Source organism: Leopardus geoffroyi, chromosome B3 (assembly GCF_018350155.1).
Source record: "Leopardus geoffroyi isolate Oge1 chromosome B3, O.geoffroyi_Oge1_pat1.0, whole genome shotgun sequence".
NCBI classification, from domain to species: Eukaryota; Metazoa; Chordata; class Mammalia; order Carnivora; family Felidae; genus Leopardus; species Leopardus geoffroyi.
The window spans coordinates 52,933,264-52,952,784 of NC_059337.1; the positions used below are offsets into that span (position 1 = coordinate 52,933,264).

A 19,521-nucleotide genomic window follows, 5' to 3' on the forward strand; every position below is an offset into this window, starting at 1 on the left:
GAATAATAGCTTCTTTTGACTCTCAGCTCAACCTGTTCATTCAGAGAACCATGTAATTAGAGAATTAATTGCCAGATAAAGGAGTATTTTTAGAAGAACTGAAAATTAAAAGAAAAAAAATTATAAAACTCTGCTGAACTTAATGATGTATCTTCTTTGCAATAGATAATGGAGGTTTTTTTTTTTTAAAGTTTCTGCAGATATGAAGCACATTTTGTACAGAATTAAATAAGATGTATTCCTTTTTTTTAATAGGTCCCGGGATTCTTCTGCACTTCCAGTCAAAAGACTCTGGCATTTCCTTGTGAAACAAGAAGTCCTTCAAGAGACATTTATTAGATATATCTTCACTAAGAAAAGAAAGCAGAGTGAGGTATTTTGGAAAAAAAAAATGTTTTGTAATTTTTGTTTAGTTTTAACTTTTTTAATGATTTACTTTTTGGTTGCAGCCTAATTATCTTTCATACATTATGGGTAATAGTTTACCTGACTACAGTGAATTTCTTCTTTAAGATAAAATCTTAGACTTTTCATTTTATAACAATGAGACAACATAGGTCCCTTGGTAAATCACATATAACCAAGTGAAAGTTGGTACTTCTTTGCAAGGCTTTCCGTTGGGCTTTTACAAATAATAAATATTGTGATGGATTATTTGGGTGATTTAATATATAAATGAGTGTACTCTCTGTTATGATTCTTTGAATATCATTTAACAGGAAATCTAACATAGCGCTTTAAAAGTATTTTGTTTATTTAGCATTTAGAAATGAACAGGATAAACTTTGGAAACAAATTCAGGATAATTTTTGTGAAAGAGTATAAACTACAGAAATATGAATATGTGATGAAGGAAGTTTGCTCTACAAAGTGATGCAGAAGTTCGGCACTGCACAGTGATTTTTAAGCTGATTGTGAATTAGTAATTTAATGTCATACAGGGTTCAAGAAGAATCAGGAATTTGGGAGACTGGTACTTTAGAACTTAAAAATATCTCTTATAAAAGAGGAGGGCACAGATCTGTTACACGAGCATATCAGTCCTTGTGGCTACTTCATGAGATAATGGGCAGCGTAGAGAGTGTACAGAGTAGAGTGTCAGATTAGATTAAAGATTTGGCAAACAAAATCTATGAGAAAAGAACAATGAATTATATTTCACTTAGAAAATTGAAAACTGAGAGGGACAGTTAATATGGCTCTGTTTTCCAAGGTAAAATAGAGAACCACATCTCCATTTGTTAGGGTTTGTTAGGGAAATCACAGATTTCATTCTCTTTCATTTAGTTGACTGTTGACAGTATTTCCTGTAGTGATGCTTCATCCAAATTTCATAAACTAAGAAATAGATTTAACATAAAAGATACCTGCTCAATTAGGACTCTGTTATTCACAGAAAGCCAGTATATTAAAGGATCAGTTTTTTGAGTGTTTAGTTCTTCTAATTATTAAATGTAATGATTCCTTGAAAATGGAATATGTTTAATTATTCAGAAGGTTTGTAGCATGGTTTGGTTGGATTGTCAGAGCCTCAAGAGTTGTGGGAAATGAGGTGTCTAGGTTGCTTGAACCCTTAGTCTTGTCTTCAGGATCTGTTCTCTTAGGTTTCCTTCTTCTGTAACTAAGCCTCTCCCTCCTTCTGCCCCTTAGTCTCTCCTTTATATCCCTCAGTCTCTGTGTGGTTGGTATCGGCAGCCCCATATACTGTGTGTTCTCTTCAGATTTTCTACAAGCAGAGGGTCTCCATGAACAGCAAGGTGAAATTTCTTAAAACGCTCTGTAAGCATTGGTTGGCTCCAAGGATGGGAAGTACATGGTAGGAGTTTGGTTGGGAGGAAGAATTTTTATCATGTACCCTTTTGTACCTTTTGGATTTCAAATTATTGTGTGGAATTACTATCTTGTTCAGTGCTGTCCAGTAGAACTTCCTGTGATAATGGAAATCTATATCTTTTGTATACAATACAATAGTTATTAGGCACATACAGTTACTGAACACTTGAAATGTACCTAGTATGGGCGCCTGGGTGGCTCAGTTGGTTAGGCATCCAACTCTTGATTTTGGCTCAGGTCATGATCTCACAGTTTGTGCGTTCGAGCCCTGTGTTGGGGTCTACACTGACAGCATAGAGCCTTCTTGGGATTCTCTCTCTCTCTCCCTCTCTGTCTTGCTCTCCTCTCCGTGCGTGCTCTCTCTCTCTTTCTCTCTCAAAATAGGTAAATACGCTTAAAAAAAAAGTAGCTAGTGTGACTTAATTTTGTTTAAATGGTCACATATGGTTAATGGCTACTGTTTTGAATAGCACAGATCTACTGAAAATTTGTTTTCAGTAAGGAAAAAATTGAAAAAAAGTGTTAAAACTGTTAAGACAAAATAAAAACTGGTCACTAAGCTCAGAAATATGGAACATTTGTCAAAATTATCCATTCAGTAAGAGTGGATTATCTTTTTAAATTATTAAGTAGGATTGTAGTACTCATAAATTTGGCAAATTCAGTGAATTGATTAGTCAAATTGAAAAACATCCTAAAAATTCTAAAATGTTGGCTCATTTTAAAAAATTACTTAGAAAATTCTCCTGAGAAATGCTGAAATTTTAGGTATATTCATAAGAAGATATTTTTACTCATTGAATATGTTAAAGAAGAATATTCCACAAGACAGTTTTTGTGAAATCAGTAAATGTTGCAAAGTCCGCTATTTATGATTAAAGGCAAACAGGTTGTTCAGCAGTTTGGCTTTTGTTGAGTGGGCCTTGTACATAGTTACCTTTCCGTCATTGTTCCTCTGTAGCATCCCTAGGCAGTCGCTGAAGGCGTGCACAGAGAATTTGGCCCTTTTGGTTGAAAGTGAAGCAATCACTTCAAGAGATATTAGGAGGGGTGTATTGCTATGATCAAACCTTCAGAGGTTTCCACAGAAGAGCAGAACTATTATTCTGACTGTAGCCATCCTTGATGACCCTGTCATCAACCAGGAGTAAGCTCTTTGTGTGATTTCTTTCCTGTGCGCCATTTTATCAAACATCTGTTTACTTGTAAGGAGAAAATATCGTTTATAGTGAACAGTTGATGTGAATTTCAGTCCCTGACTACCCTTTAATGGATATATTTCTTATGAGTAAGAGTGAAATAATTATCAGTACTTTGAATCTGTGTTCAGAAATAGTGTTAATTTGTATTTGAAATAAACCTCTGTAGGCTAGGAATCTGTGTAGTGCATTTTCTCATACAAGCAGGTTTTATTTTTTAGACACTGCAGTTTAAATTAGAGCTTTAAGTTACATAACTGGCATACAAATAACTAATTTTTATTTTGAGACAGCTTTTGTGTATGTAATAGGCACATTAATTTTGCCTGTTTTGCTTTGTATTGTGTTCATCTGATGACATCACATTTTACTTAGTTTTTCTCTCTTGATTTTGTGCTTTTAAAAGGGAAGTTTACAAATTACCATCTTTAAGTTATGGAGTGACCATTTCAGTTTGAAATTTTTCATTCTCTTTATAATTTCATTTCATGCATGTGTTTTGTGTTTGTGACGGTGTGGTGTTACTTAGTCTGTAGAAGAACGTGTGGAACAGGTCAGACAAAACTGCGTAGCAGAGGATTGCCACAGCAAGGTAGTGTTCCATGCTCTTGTATTTTTAGCTCATTCTTAAATTTTGAGGAGCTAACCTTCATCTCTAATACTAACCCGTTGGCTAGCCAGCTAATCGAAATACTCGTTGCTCCCATACATCTCAGTGGTGTAGGTTAGGAAACACTCCACCATGTCTGACTTGCTCTTCCTAAGCATTGGTCCTTCTCTTTCCTTCTTCCTGTTCCATCTTCACTTCTGTCCCCTTTTCCAGCCTGTTCTTAAACATGTGGTTATCTTATCTTTCCTCCTTGATCCTGCATCTTCTTTCCTTCTGTCACCTTTGACCCTAAGCCAGTGCACCTTCCTCTCATCAGTCTCCTTCATCCCTAACTGTTCTTCCCAACTTTTCCTTCTTCCTGTCTTATTACTCTCTTTTAAAATGTTTAATTTCTTACGTGACTTGTTTGTCTTACTTTTTCTTCCACCCTGTGCCTCTTACTGCATACAAATTTTTACTGCAGTGTCCGCACACTTTTGGAAGAGATGCACCCGGCACGTTGCTGTTACAAATACTAATAAAAACTTACTAGTTATCTTTCATGACAGTTAGTATCCTGTCATCATAATGGAAATCTTTATAGTCAGGATGATTACAGGGCATCAGAATTTAAGCTAATTCCAAAGTTAATTCTCAACATACTAAAATTACTGGTACCTTTTTTCTTGCTTCTGCTGCTGCTACACTTTCTTCTTATCCTTCTTTTAATTCTGTGGAATGTGTGTGTGTCTCGCATGGAGCTACACAACAACTAACTGCCGGTAACGTTTTGCAGGTTGAAGCTGATCTGGGCTATCCAGGTGGAAAGGCGAAAATCATTCATAAGGAATCAGATATGATCATGGCATTTTCCATTAATAAGGTAAAAGCTTTAGTCATTGTAAAGATTGTGCCATTATTTTAGTGAAGTCACTTAAATTATTGACTCTGCCTTTGCTTTATAGGCAAACTGTAACGAAATTGTCTTGGCTTCAACACATGACGTACAAGAACTTGATGTTACTTCTCTGCTGGCCTGTCAGTCGTATATATGGATTGGAGAAGAATATGACAGAGAATCCAAAAGGTTAGTCTGCCTTGTGTAGTCCATTTTAAACGTAGTATTCTTAAAAAAGAACCCATTAAATGGTTATGCAGATTTGAATTATCTTGAAAAGTATATATATCTCTTTATTTGGATAGGAAACCAATATAATTGGTTTAGGTGCCAATGAAAGGCTCTTCTTAAATCAGTGAACAAATTACTCATACTTCTGCCATTCCACACGGAACTATTCATAGTGTTTGACTCAGAATAATCCCCAACACCAAAGCCTAATGCCAATAACTACAACATTGACATTTAACCCTAACAAAGAGATGTCAGGAATTACACAGTATTCAGCGAATTCAGTTGGTTTGGATAATTAAAACAAAAAGCAGAATATACCAATATGTTAATAAGACTGATTGATAGGTCACATTTAGTGGTAAATGTCATCATTCCTTCTTGATTATCACCTTACAGGCATACCTTTTTTACAGATGAAGATGTAGACAAGTTCATTTTTCAGTAACGCTGTGGATACTGCACCAAGAGTGTTTTGCAACACTTTCCTATTTTGGGGTTTCTCCTCCACATTCGCCCTCCCTCTTGCTTTTCTCCACACTCTTGGACATTTTGTGTGCTTGGGAATGGTGCCATCATCACCTCTCTCCTTGTTCTGTAGGGTTCTGTTTTCTTAGGATATAATATTGCTAGGTCTCAGTATCATACTGTCAGAGTTGATGTAACCATGTAATATGATATAGTCCATCATAAAAATTACTGTAACATTTTTATGTGATGATTACCAGTACTTGAAGAAACCTTTAAACTTGGATTTCTTTAAAATGTATGAGTTTGATACATGGGATATCTATATTTGAAGAGACCTTATAATCTTTTTCTATACATGATAAAAATAATATTTGTGTTAAATTCTTCAGAGCAAACATTTGTTCCATCTTGTGTGAAGTAAAATATTTTGTCTCAAGGGGAAAAGTTAACGGATACTAAAATTGCCTCTGATTAGAAATTATATCTAAGTTTTCCTTATGGATATTTATTCATTTTTTAAAAAGTAAAGACTGTCCTGTGGTTACATAAGAAGCTGTGTAATTGGAATGTGTGTTAAGAGAACACTTCGTAGTAACACACGCATGTTGTTCACAGTTCAGATGATATTGATTACCGTGGTTCCACTACAACTCTTTACCAGCCCAGTGCCACGTCCTATTCAGCAAGTCAGGTGCACCCACCTTCCTCTCTGCCGTGGCTGGGCAGTGGGCAGACGAGCACGGGAGCTAGTGTGGTATGTTACTTACGATTCAGTGTGGTTTCTGGGTGTGGACTCACTCCAGAATAAGTGGAAGTCACTCTGACTCAGGAACGATCCTCAAGATGAGGGCAATGACTAGTTAGCACCCCATAACTAATAATGTTAGTTAGCTAACATACTGTGACTTTCTGTCAGGAGCATGCTCTTCCTCACAACAACCCTAGGTGGTAGGTGACAGTATTATCTCCCATTGTATAGATGGGCAAACTGAGAGGTGCAAAGTGGTAAAGCAGAGACAAAGAGGAGTTGTGTCTACTCTATTTGAAAAATGCATCTATAACGTTGTCATTCACTGTGGTTGAAGGGATCCCATTCTCATGTTCTATTCTGATGAGTCTGGAGAGACTCCTGATTGTCCTCAGGGAGAGCACTTGGAGGAGAGTTCCCTTCATTCTAGATGAAGCCGCTTGGTACCCACATGGTCCATATGGGCCAGGGCTGTGCCAGTACGTGACTGCTGCTGCAGCCTTCAGACAGGTATCATGTGTTCAGTGGTTCAGAACACCCACAACAGGGTATATGTTAGTAATATTCCAGTTGTAAGAGAATAAAGGCTATGAGAATTAGACTTGGCCTTCCCCTCTCTTCTGCAATGCACTAAATGAATTTGGTTTTTTATCTTCTTTTAAAGCTTATGAAAAGGAACCTCCATAACGTTAAGAGAATGACGTCCCACCCAGTCCATCAGTACTGTAAGTATTTTATTTATGATCCAAAGGATTATAAATGGCCTCTGTCATTTTGAAGTTCATTTATAGAATGGAAAATATTGGAACTCTTTAGCTTTTTCATTTTTTATTTTCTGCTTTTCCTTTTGTGTCTTAGATCTTACAGGTGCTCAGGATGGCAGTGTACGAATGTTTGAATGGACACGACCTCAGCAACTTGTCTGTTTCCGCCAAGCTGGCAATGCAAGAGTTACCAGATTATATTTTAATTCACAAGGCAACAAGGTTGGTTTGGGGATGGGGTGGGGGTTGCTGCACACTTCATCTGAAAAAGGTATTTATGAGGAGATGTTTAGTAAAACTACATCTAAAAACCAATTCAGTGACCCTGGGTTTAAGCTAGGCAGATGGTTTATTGGTGTCTGTTTATATGCCCCCTTGGCTCCCAGTAAAGCATAGATATTCAGGTTTTTTTATGGATCAATCATCTACCTAAAGATATTAAATACTCTGTGAAGGTAAAGAACTCTATTTCTGTTGAGTGTGTTGGTGGTACCTAATAAAAGCACCTGAAATCTTCCAGTTTCTTACTAAAGGAAAACAAAAAAATAGGTATGGAAGAGCACTTAAAAGGTTTCAGGGTATTTTTAGTGCTTAGCTTTCCTGGGACCTACACTATAGAAATAGGTGCAGGCAGAATGTTAAGTGAGATTTCAGTGACTCTCAATCAATGATTTTTGCCTTCGATATGGTTATAAGAAGCTGTGTTTAATATTTGTGCCATTCTTACAGTGTGGTGTTGCAGATGGAGAGGGTTTTCTGAGTATCTGGCAAGTAAACCAAACTGCATCAAATCCTAAACCTTACATGGTAAGTATCACTCAGCATTCCCAGAGCACGTCCAGAAGCTGCTTATTTATCAAGTGTCTGTTTAAGACACTAAATCTCATTGGAGATTCACTCATTGGATCTGTTGAAAAAGGGACACCTCTGCCCAGCAGCACAGCACCCATTATTTGCCCTAGTTTTGGACCGAAATGACTAAAAAGCAAAAAAGCTTCCTTTTCAGAACTTGAAGGATGACCACTGTATTTGAAAATGTTGAGAGGCTTCCCTATAAGTGTTTCTACTTTTTTGAAAACTCTTAACTTCTTGATAGATTTTTAAAAAAAAATTTTAAGTGTTTATTTTTGAGAGAGAGAGAGAGAGAGAGAGCGAGCACAAGTGGGAAAGGGGCAGAAAGAGGGAGACGCAGAATCCGAAGCAGGATCCAGGCTCTGGGCTGTCAGCACAGAGCCCAACGCAGGGCTCGAACCCACGAACCGTGAGATCATGACCTGAGCCGAAGTTGGACACCCCACCGACTGAGCCACCCAGGCACACCCTTTCTTGATATATTTTTAATATAGTACCTAAAGTGAATCACTACCCAATTCTGACAGGTTTCATGTATTCTAGTTTGCTCCAGAATTTTTCTTACTACATTATAAATTAACCAATCCCAATGGGCCACTTCACTCATTAATCCAAATCATATTAAAACATTTGATGATGTAGATAAGCCTATCTTCACTTGGTGGGGGCTCAGTTGGGGTAGGAAGGCTGGAGGGTAATGCTATCCTGCACAGAACTTCTTCTGCACAACTTCATATATGTTAATTTTCTTTTCTAGACTATATATGTGTGTTCTTAATTATGTATATGAGACAAGATATTTCTCTTAAATTAGTGCCCTGTAGACTGTCATAAAGTTTTTACAGAAATGAAAGTGTTCTTGAATCTGTCCTCTTACCTTCACTCACATCTATATCATGATCATTCTAAACAGAAGAATGTTTTTTAAAATACCTGGACACCCTCCTGAGTCTTCACCTCCAGATTTCTATTCATTCACCTGATCCAACAAGAAAAGTCATGCCTTGGCTCAGTAAATGGTTTCCCACATACTGGAACATCCTTAAGAGCGGTTTTGGGCAGCCTTAAGGCTATAGATTATTTGCAGGACATTTGGCCTTGTTTTTATTACTGCTGAAATCTTCACAGGGAAGGGAAGATGAGGGCAGGGAGCACAGAGATGGTAAGGAAGATGGATGCTTGCATTTAAGTTATGAAGTTAATTTGACTTGAGTTCCTCACAGTGTAGTGTAAGACTAGATGGGCAGGTGGGAGTGTCCCTCTTTGGGCTATTGTTGTTTATTATGATTTATATTATTATGTAAAGTTTATTAAATGTATTTGAGATCATTAGCAAAAATTGTTAAATGGCTTGGTTAAGTTCATCCTATTACTTTGTTAGATAATCTATAAAAACAACCTTTACTTGCATATTATTACCAACTCTTCCAGTTTTAAAGTATCACTGGATATTAGTTAAGAATATGCCAATAGTAGCTAATCTGCTTATCACTTTATTCTAGATTTTTAAAACCTGTTCTTTGCGCATGCATATACTGCTAGCAGAACTCTGTGTTTGTGCTGTACCAGATTTTACTGGATTTTTAGGCAACATCATTTGCACTTTATTTTTCATAGAATTGGCAGTGCCACAGTAAAGCCACAAGCGACTTTGCATTTATTACCTCTTCAAGTCTAGTTGCCACATCTGGACAGTCCAATGATAACAGGTAGGTTGACAGAAGCATAAATAATCACATTTTTAAGCAGAAAGGTATTCTTGCTACCAAGTATGGATTTTTTTACTTAGGAGTTTTTGCACCTCTGGATAAAAAACTTGGTTACATAAATCTTAGTAGTTTTCCTTACCAAAAAGAAAAACAATGTAGGTTATCAACAAGTATATGTAATTATATTAAAGTTTTTTTTTTTTTTTTTTTTTTTTGCGCTATTAATTGTCAGCTTCTTGAGACACTGTAGCCACCATACTCTGTACTTTTTTTGACCTAACATCATGTTCATTGGTGATACTTCCATGAGTAAACACCTCATTTCCCTGTGGTGGTTACCCCTGGGGGTACAGAAGCATCCCCTCTCCTCAGGAAATCATGTCTCCATTTCCCTGGAGTGGTAATGGAAAAGAGAAGGGCTTGAGGGATGAGATGGCAGAGACAGGTGGGGCCTTGTGAGACACAACTGTGTGGTTTGAACAGGATAAACTCTTACAAGAGCTACATCCCCAGCTTTTATCCTGATCCTACTTGAGAATCATTGCTTTATAAATCCGAGTGAACAAAAAAGATAGTAAGATGCAATACGTAAAAATAGTTGACTTGAAGACAATAACAAAAAACACCTCAAAAATTATTATTGTTTTCTCTCTATAAGAAATGTATGCCTCTGGGACACATTGGTATCACCTGGAAACAGCCTCATTCATGGTAAGTGAGTTAAGATCTATGATTTTTAATACCCTATGAAGGAATGCTTTCCCGGTTTTATTCTAGCCAGTGAGTGTTTATTCAAGGATGTAAATGAGTGGCTATCTTGCTGAGGTAAAGATCCAACTAGCATAGAATAGCGTTTGTTTTTTTTACATTTCAAAATATGAAGATTGGTTCTGCTAACGAGGCTTTTTAAGAATTAGTTGCAAAAGTATTTGAGCTCAATAGAAAGGAGATATGCTAAAGAATTACCTAACAATAAAGTAAGAACAAGAAATATAAACAGTGCTATTTAAATATTCCTTTGGGGTGCCTGGGTGGTTCAGTCAATTAAGCATCCAACTCTTGATTTCAGCTCAGGTCATGACCTCAGGGTCATAAGATGGAGCCCTGCATTGGGCTTCATGCTGAGTGTGGAGCCTGCTTGGGACTCTGTCTCTCCCTCTTTCTCTCTGCCCTTTCCTCTCTTTCAAGATAAATAAGCATTTAAAAAGTTTTTTTAATACTATTTCTTTTAAGGCAGTTTTTCCGATTGGAAAACATACCCTTTTCTTTCTGTTGAAAGAAGGCTCCATGCTCCAATACATTTGGGTTAAACAAAGCTAGATGGATTCTTTTACAGAAAGATTTCTCAGTCTTGTATTATACATACTGATACACATTCTGAAAATATAGTTAGTTCTCAGTTTTGATGGCAAATTTTTTCTGTGAATAATTAATAGCTCTTAAAGATTTGCCCCATATTGGTAGAAGGCTTTAGTTATATTAAAATGCAGAGAATGCTGGGAAAGGTAACTCTTTCCCTATAGCTGGTCATTTTCACACTGCTGTAGTTGAGTTTGTTACTTACCATACAAGCTGTATGGGCAGGAACTAGGATAGTGTAAATACTCATTGTGGTGGGGATTAATGTGGTGGCTGAGTGTGTCATTGGGAAGCTTGGTCTCCTCTGCACTTTGGCTGCTATAGGCTTCTTACAAGGCAGCATAACTTAGTGTGGGCTTAAGGTTTAAGCTTCCTGCAGGTGTTTTCATATTGAGATTATGGGTAAGGATGTTTTTTCTGTCAGTGCTTGGAATCTTTTTTTTAATACTTGGATCATGATTACACAAATTGAAATTAAAAATTGGTAATTTCTGTATTATTTAAATGTGCATTCAAACATTACCAGAATTGCAAGATTATTTGGGAAAGACTCGGTATTTTTCTTCTTCAGGTTTCACATGCCATGATCACGGTGCCACCGTACTCCAGTACGCGCCAAAACAGCAGCTCCTCATCTCCGGTGGTCGGAAAGGCTATGTCTGCATTTTTGACATCAGGCAAAGACAGCTACTTCACACATTCCAGGCGCATGACTCCGCTATTAAGGCTCTGGCCCTGGCTCCCTGTGAGGAGTATTTCACTACAGGCTCAGCAGAAGGGAACATAAAGGTGAGTCAGTATAAAAAGTTGGAACATGCTAAGTGTTATCTGTATCTGCTGTGAAGACTGGGGAAAAAATGACCCCACTGCACTCTTTGAAATGTGGGCGTAAAGTAAGGCTTTGTGAGATAGTGAAGGCCTCTTGACACCCTTCCTCCCTTAGTACTATGTGGTTATTTCTAGCTTAAGAAGCTTTAAAGAACTCTGTTTTGAATTAAGTAAGAGTTGTTAGTACATAGAATTTTTTGTAACATTATTTTGGCTCCTCAGGACCTCCTGTCTCCCCTCTTCTGCCTCCTAGTACCTTACTCTGTTGTGTATAGTTGAGGTGAGGTTTCTGAAAAGGGAGATGGTAAGGTTCTACTTATAATGCCCCAGGGCTTCCCTTGACATTAGCAATGTATCTAATTCGCTTAAACATTTAATTGAATTAGAGATGGAGGTATATGTGGTTAATATGAAACTATAAGAGGATGTGAAGAAGAGACAGTGAAATGTAACAATAGTAAATGAATCACGTGAATGGCATCAATCAGGTAAGCCTTTAGGAAGGTGGGGTGGGGGGTGGGTACTGGGAAGTTGGGCCAGTTCAGGGCAACAGAAATGAAGGGCATGTTTCTGCTTTTGGTCTCTTTCTGTTTTTTAAAGACTTACACTTTGTGTTTTCACTTTCTTCTCAACTAGGTTTGGAGATTGACAGGCCATGGCCTGATTCATTCATTCAAAAATGAGCATGCGAAGCAGTCCATATTCAGAAACCTTGGGGCTGGGGTCATGCAGATTGACATCATCCCTGGCAACCGGATCTTCTCCTGTGGGGCAGATGGCACGCTCAAAACAAGGGTTTTGCCCAATGCTTTTAACATCCCTAACAGAATTCTTGACATTCTATAGACTTAAAGATTGGGGCTTTATTTTTATAAACACTTCAGTTAAAAAATACTCTAGTAATTAATAGGCATTTCTGCTTTCCAAGCAGCTGTTAACACCTTGAAAACAATACAGAGAATCTCTGTAGAATTGGGAACTGATCAAGCTGAGTGTTGCCCATACAGGTTGGTAGAATGTGCATGTACCTTGTCATCATGCTGACATACTTAAAAACAAAAACAAAACCTAGTGTTGTACGAAGGGTAGCTATTCTTTACAGCATTTAGCAAACCTGATTCGTTGCTGATTCAGGTTTTCCTTTCTTGTCTTCCCACTGATGGAAGCATGACTGCAGCTCCTGCGTTGAATGAAGGATAGTCACAAGGTGTTAGAAAGTCTAGATCACCAGAAACACTTTCTGAGCTGTGGAGCAGTGTGCAGTGACTAGTTCTCTGCTGGGAGAGGTCATTTCCATTCTTTACTGCTGATTATTTTTCCTGTTAGTGTTTATACTGAGCTAGTACTGTAACTTGCAAATGAGTGCAAATTTAAATGCAATGTTTTCCTCACAATTTGCACACTCACATTTTTTGGACTGCTCGTTTTTCTATTTAAATATTTGCCTTCATGTTAGGAATGTAATACTTGTGACCATGACATATTTGTAGTTGACCTAACATACCAGTTTAGTACTTTTTCTTTCAGGGTTAAACCCCCACAACATTTAAGGCTATGTTGAAACTACACCAATAGAGCATTTCATATCATAATTTGAATGAATGTTAGGCTTTTTGTGGCCAGTTAATAGTTGATGAGATTGGTGATATTATTTATTACCACAGCCTATTGTATAAACTATGCAGAGTTAAATATTATTTGCTTATAAATTATTAGCCAGTGTCCTATTTTGATGTACCTCCTTGGTTATGACCAAAAAATGTTCTTGAGATACTGAAACCAATGTCTGTGTGTTTAAATGTTTACCAGCAAATTGTCTCATCATGTTAATGAGAATGTTAAATGCCTGTGTGGTAAATAGTAAAATTTAATGGCATAAAAGCACCTTTCTCTGAAGGCGATGTGATGTTCAGGCTGTGAAATACATATGTAAAAGAAAAATAAATGTTATTTGTTAGAGTTTTATCTTAGTTTGGTCTGGAATTCTTTAATATTTTTAACTACTTGAGATCATTTTAAATTTGATCAAATATTTCAATAGAGTTTGTAAGCTACTAGGCAGTTCATTTATGCACAGATATTTACTGAGTACTTTCTAGATCAGAAGCCATTCTAGGAAATGGGACACACCCATGAGCCAGACGGCACTCAGCAATGGCATTTAGTGGGGTAAGAACTAACTTCACTGTACCTTTTCTCATTTATTGAATTACATGCGGAGTTTGGTGAGGACACTGGTGAAGGAGCCAAGTCAGGAGCAGTGCTGTGTGGAGAAGGTGGACGTCTGAGTACACAGAAACGCAAATTGGGCAGAAACCGCACATCTATACATATGCTTCCCACAATTTAGTACCCAGTAACCTGAGCATGTTGCATCCCCTCCATTTTTGTCTGTTCTAACATAGGACCAGCTGATTCAGTCAGTCTGAACTGAGATTCAGACTTCTCAGTGGCTGCCACTATTTGTTGGAAAGACTAACTTTTCTCTACTGAATTGTCAAAGGTTAGTTGACTGCATTTTGTAGACCCACTTCTGGACTCTGTCCTGCTGATCTATTTGTCTCTTCTTTTGCCAGTACCATACTGTCTTGATTAACTTTATAGTAAATCTTGAAGCATTTTCTGCACCTATTGATTGATTTTTCTTCTTTAGCCTATTGATAGAGTAGATTACATTGATTTTTGAATATTGAACCGGTTTTACAAAACTAGAGTTAATCTCAGTCATGGTTTCTAATTCTTTATATGCGTTTCTGTATCCAGAAACGCATATAGAGAGAGTGAAGATAAACAAATGGAAAGCTAGTCTGTGCTCATGGATTGGAAGGACAAATATTATTAAAATGCTCATACTGCTCAAAGCAATCTACAGATTCAGTGCAATTCTTATCAAAATACCAATAGTATTTTTCATAGAACTAGAAGAAATAATTATAAAATTTGTTTGGAACCACACACACACATACACACATGCACACCCAAATAGCTAAAGAAGTCTTGAAAAAGAAGAGCAAAGCTGGAGGTATCATGATTCCAGATTTCAAGATATACCAGAGATCTGTAGCAAACCAGTGTGGTACTGACACAAAAAAAGATGCATAGACTGTTGGAACAGAATAGAGAGCACAGAAATAAATCCATGAGTATTTGGTTAAGTAACCTATGACAAAGGCGATAACAATATGCAACGCAAAGATAGATAGTCTCTTCAACAAATGTGTTGGGAAAACTTGACAGCCACTGCAAAATAATGAAACTGGATCACTTTCTTACACTATACATAAAAATAAGCTTGAAAGGGATTAAAGATGTAAATGTGAGACCTGAATACTCTAGAAGAGAGCATAGGAAGTAGTTTCTCTGACATTGGACATAGTAACATTTTTCTAGATCGGTCTCCAGAGGTGGGGGAAACAAAAGCAAAAATAAACTACTGGGACCTCATCAAAATAAAAAGCTGCTGTACAGCAAAGGAAATGATCAACAAAAAAAGGGAACCTACTGAATGAGAAGATATTTGCAAATGACATATCTAATATACGAAATGACATATCTAATATACGAAGACCTCCTACAACTCAACACCCAAAAAACAAATAATTCAAAAATGGGCAGAGACAAGAACAGACATTTCTCCAGATATCTAGATGGCCAACAGACACATGAAAAGATTCTCAACATCACTAATCGTCAAGGAAATACAAATCAAAAGTGCAATGAGATACCACCTCACACCTATCAGAATGGATAAAATTGAAAACACAAGAAACAACAAATGTTGACAAGGATTTGGAAAAAAAGGAACCCTTATACACCATTGGTAGGAATGCAAACTGGTACAGCTTCTGTGGAAAACACAATGGATGTTCCTCGAAAATTAAAAACAGAATGACCATAAGACCCAGTAATTCCACTCCTGGGTATTTACCCAAAGAATACAAAAATGCTAATTCAAAAGGGTATATGCACCCCTATGTTATTGTAGCATTATTTATAATAACCAAATTACAGAAAGAACACAGGTGTCCATCAAGAGCTGAATGGGCAAAGAAGATTGGTACACACACACACACACACAGGAATATTAGTCACAAAAAAAATGAAATCTTTCCATTTCCAATAACATGGATGAATCTAGAGGGTATTATGCTAAGTGAAATAAGTCACAGAAAGACAGTAAATACCCTAAGATTTTATTCGTATGTGGAATTTAACAAAACAAATGATCCAAAAAAAGGAGGACAAGATCCTCCCCCACCTAGGTTCTTAAATATATAGAGTTCGTGGTTACCAGAGGGGAGGTGGGGGAGAGGATAGGTGAAATAGATGAAGGGGATTAAAAGTACACTTATCTTGATGAGCACTGAGTAATGTATACAATTTTTAATCACTATATTATATACCTGGAATATAACTCTATGTTCATTATACTGGAATTAAAATTTTTAAAGAAAAAAATTCAGCTAAATCAACTGCACAGAGGGAAGCTTTTCCAAAACCTTTTTCAGGAATAAAGTACTCGGTCACTTGGTGTTAATCCAGAGACATTATGACTTTAGATGGTTGATAATAAAAAATTACAGTATGTTGTTAAAAAAAAATTTACTAAAACAACCTCTGAGGGAGGAGGGAAGATGGCGGCGTAGGAGGACGCTGGGCTCACTGCGCGTCCTGCTGATCACTTAGATTCCACCTACACCTGCCTAAATAACCCAGAAAACCGCCAGAGGATTAGCAGAACGGAGTCGCCAGAGCCAAGCGCAGACGAGAGGCCCACAGAAGAGGGTAGGAAGGGCAGCAAGGCGGTGCACACTCCACGGACTGGCGCGCTCCACGGACTGGCGGGAGGGAGCCTGGGCGGAGGGGCGGCTCGCCGGCCAAGCAGAGCCCCCGAGTCTGGCGGGCAAAAGCGGAGGGGCCTGACGGACTGTGTTCCGACAGCAAGCGCGACTTAGCGTCTGGGAGGTCATAAGTTAACAGCTCTGCTCAGAAAGCAGGAAGGCTGGAGGACAAAGGGAGGGAGAGCTGCTGAGCCCCCGGACGACAGAGCTCAGTCTGGTGGGGAACAAAGGCGCTCGCCAGCGCCATCTCCCCCGCCCATCCCCCAGCCAAAATCCCAAAGAGAACCAGTTCCTGCCAGGGAACTTGCTCGCTCCGCGCAAACACCCAACTCTGTGCTTCTGCGGAGCCAAACCTCCGGCAGCGGATCTGACTCCCTCCCGCTGCCACAGGGCCCCTCCTGAAGTGGATCACCTAAGGAGAAGCGACCTAAGCCTGCCCCTCCTGCCCCTGTACACCTTGCCTACCCACCCCAGCTAATACGCCAGATCCCCAGCATCACAAGCCTGGCAGTGTGCAAGTAGCCCAGATGGGCCACGCCACCCCACAGTGAATCCCGCCCCTAGGAGAGGGGAAGAGAAGGCACACACCAGTCTGACTGTGGCCCCGGCAGTGGGCCGGGGGCAGACATCAGGTCTGACTGCGACTCCGCCCACCAACTCCAGTTATACACCACAGCACAGGGGAAGTGCCCTGCAGGTCCTCACCACGCCAGGGACTATCCAAAATGACCAAGTGGAAGAATTCCCCTCAGAAGAATCTCCAGGAAATAACAACAGCTAATGAGCTGATCAAAAAGGATTTAAATAATATAACAGAAAGTGAATTTAGAATAATAGTCATAAAATTAATCGCTGGGCTTGAAAACAGTATAGAGGACAGCAGAGAATCTCTTGCTACAGAGATCAAGGGACTAAGGAACAGTCACGAGGAGCTGAAAAACGCTTTAAATGAAATGCAAAACAAAATGGAAACCACCACGGCTCGGATTGAAGAGGCAGAGGAGAGAATAGGTGAACTAGAAGATAAAGTTATGGAAAAAGAGGAAGCTGAGAGAAAGAGAGATAAAAAAATCCAGGAGTATGAGGGGAAAATTAGAGAACTAAGTGATACACTAAAAAGAAATAATATACGCATAATTGGTATCCCAGAGGAGAAGAGAGAGGGAAAGGTGCTGAAGGGGTACTTGAAGAAATTATAGCTGAGAACTTCCCTGAACTGGGGAAGGAAAAAGGCATTGAAATCCAAGAGGCACAGAGAACTCCCTTCAGACGTAACTTGAATCGATCTTCTGCACGACATATCATAGGGAAACTGGCAAAATACAAGGATAAAGAGAAAATTCTGAAAGCAGCAAGGGGTAAACGTGCCCTCACATATAAAGGGAGACCTATAAGACTCGTGACGGATCTCTCTTTTGAAACTTGGCAGGCCAGAAAGAATTGGCACGAGATTTTCAGTGTGCTAGACAGAAAAAATATGCAGCCGAGAATCCTTTATCCAGCAAGTCTGTCATTTAGAATAGAAGGAGAGATAAAGGTCTTCCCAAACAAACAAAAACTGAAGGAATTTGTCACCACTAAACCAGCCCTACAAGAGATCCTAAGGGGGACCCTGTGAGACAAAGTACCAGAGACAACACTACAAGCATAAAACATACAGACATCACAATGACTCTAAACCCGTATCTTTCTATAATAACACTGAATGTAAATGGATTAAATGCGCCGACCAAAAGACATAGGGTATCAGAATGGATAAAAAAACAAGACCCATCTATTTCCTGTCTACAAGAGACTCATTTTAGACCCGAGGACACCTTTAGATTGACAGTGAGGGGATGGAGAACTACTTATCATGCTACTGGAAGCCAAAAGAAAGCTGGAGTAGCCATACTTATATCAGACAAACTAGACTTTAAATTAAAGGCTGTAACAAGAGATGAAGAAGGACATTATATAATAGTTACAGGGTCTATCCATCAGGAAGAGCTAACAATTATAAATGTCTATGCGCCGAATACCGGAGCCCCCAAATATATAAAACAACTACTCATAAACATAAGCAACCTTATTGATCAGAATGTGGTAATTGCAGGGGACTTTAACACCCCACTTACAGAAATGGATAGATCATCTAGACACACAGTCAACAAAGAAACAAGGGCCCTGAATGAGACATTGGATCAGATGGACTTGACAGATATATTTAGAACTCTGCATCCCAAAGCAACAGAATATACTTTCTTCTCGAGTGCACATGGAACATTCTCCAAGATAGATCATATACTGGGTCACAAAACAGCCCTTCATAAGTTTACCAGAATTGAAATTATACCATGCATACTTTCAGACCACAATGCTATGAAGCTTGAAATCAACCACAGAAAAAAGTCTGGATAACCTCCAAAAGCATGGAGGTTAAAGAACACCCTACTAACGAATGAGTGGGTCAACCAGGCAATTAGAGAAGAAATTAAAAAATATATGGAAACAAACGAAAATGAAACTACAACAATCCAAACGCTTTGGGACGCAGCGAAGGCAGTCCTGAGAGGAAAATACATTGCAATCCAGGCCTATCTCAAGAAACAAGAAAAATCCCAAATACAAAATCTAACAGCACACCTAAAGGAAATAGAAGCAGAACAGCAAAGACACCCCAAACCCAGCAGAAGAAGAGAAATAATAAAGATCAGAGCAGAAATAAACAATATAGAGTCTAAAAAAACTGTAGAGCAGATCAACGAAACCAAGAGTTGGTTTTTTGAAAAAATAAACAAAATTGACAAACCTCTAGCCAGGCTTCTCAAAAAGAAAAGGGAGATGACCCAAATAGATAAAATCATGAATGAAAATGGAATTATGACAACCAATCCCTCAGAGATACAAACAATTATCAGGGAATACTATGAAAAATTATATGCCAACAAATTGGACAACCTGGAAGAAATGGACAAATTCCTGAACACCCACACTCTTCCAAAACTCAATCAGGAGGAAAGAGAAAGCTTGAACAGACCCATAACCAGCGAAGAAATTGAATCGGTTATCAAAAATCTCCCAACAAATAAGAGTCCAGGACCAGATGGCTTCCCAGGGGAGTTCTACCAGACGTTTAAAGCAGAGATAATACCGATCCTTCTCAAGCTATTCCAAGAAATAGAAAGGGAAGGAAAACTTCCAGACTCATTCTATGAAG

General features: G+C 38.5%; 1 protein-coding gene across 5 annotated transcripts in view; it reads left to right on the forward strand.

Moving 5' to 3' along the window:
- Positions 1-13,446, forward strand: part of DMXL2 (Dmx like 2) — a 152,741-nt gene extending 139,295 nt beyond the window's left edge. For 3 of the 5 annotated variants that reach the window (XM_045449743.1, XM_045449742.1, XM_045449746.1), the window contains 12 exons: positions 256-373; positions 3,562-3,624; positions 4,418-4,504; positions 4,587-4,708; positions 5,837-5,975; positions 6,634-6,694; positions 6,828-6,955; positions 7,463-7,540; positions 9,203-9,294; positions 9,953-10,005; positions 11,225-11,442; positions 12,118-13,446. In XM_045449743.1, coding sequence (XP_045305699.1) covers positions 256-373; positions 3,562-3,624; positions 4,418-4,504; positions 4,587-4,708; positions 5,837-5,975; positions 6,634-6,694; positions 6,828-6,955; positions 7,463-7,540; positions 9,203-9,294; positions 9,953-10,005; positions 11,225-11,442; positions 12,118-12,327 — 1,369 coding nt within the window. In that variant the 3' untranslated portion in view covers positions 12,328-13,446. The remainder of the gene's footprint in view (positions 1-255; positions 374-3,561; positions 3,625-4,417; positions 4,505-4,586; positions 4,709-5,836; positions 5,976-6,633; positions 6,695-6,827; positions 6,956-7,462; positions 7,541-9,202; positions 9,295-9,952; positions 10,006-11,224; positions 11,443-12,117) is intronic. The other 2 variants (XM_045449745.1, XM_045449744.1) reach the window with 1 other exon arrangement.
- The last annotated feature ends 6,075 nt before the right edge of the window (positions 13,447-19,521 follow it).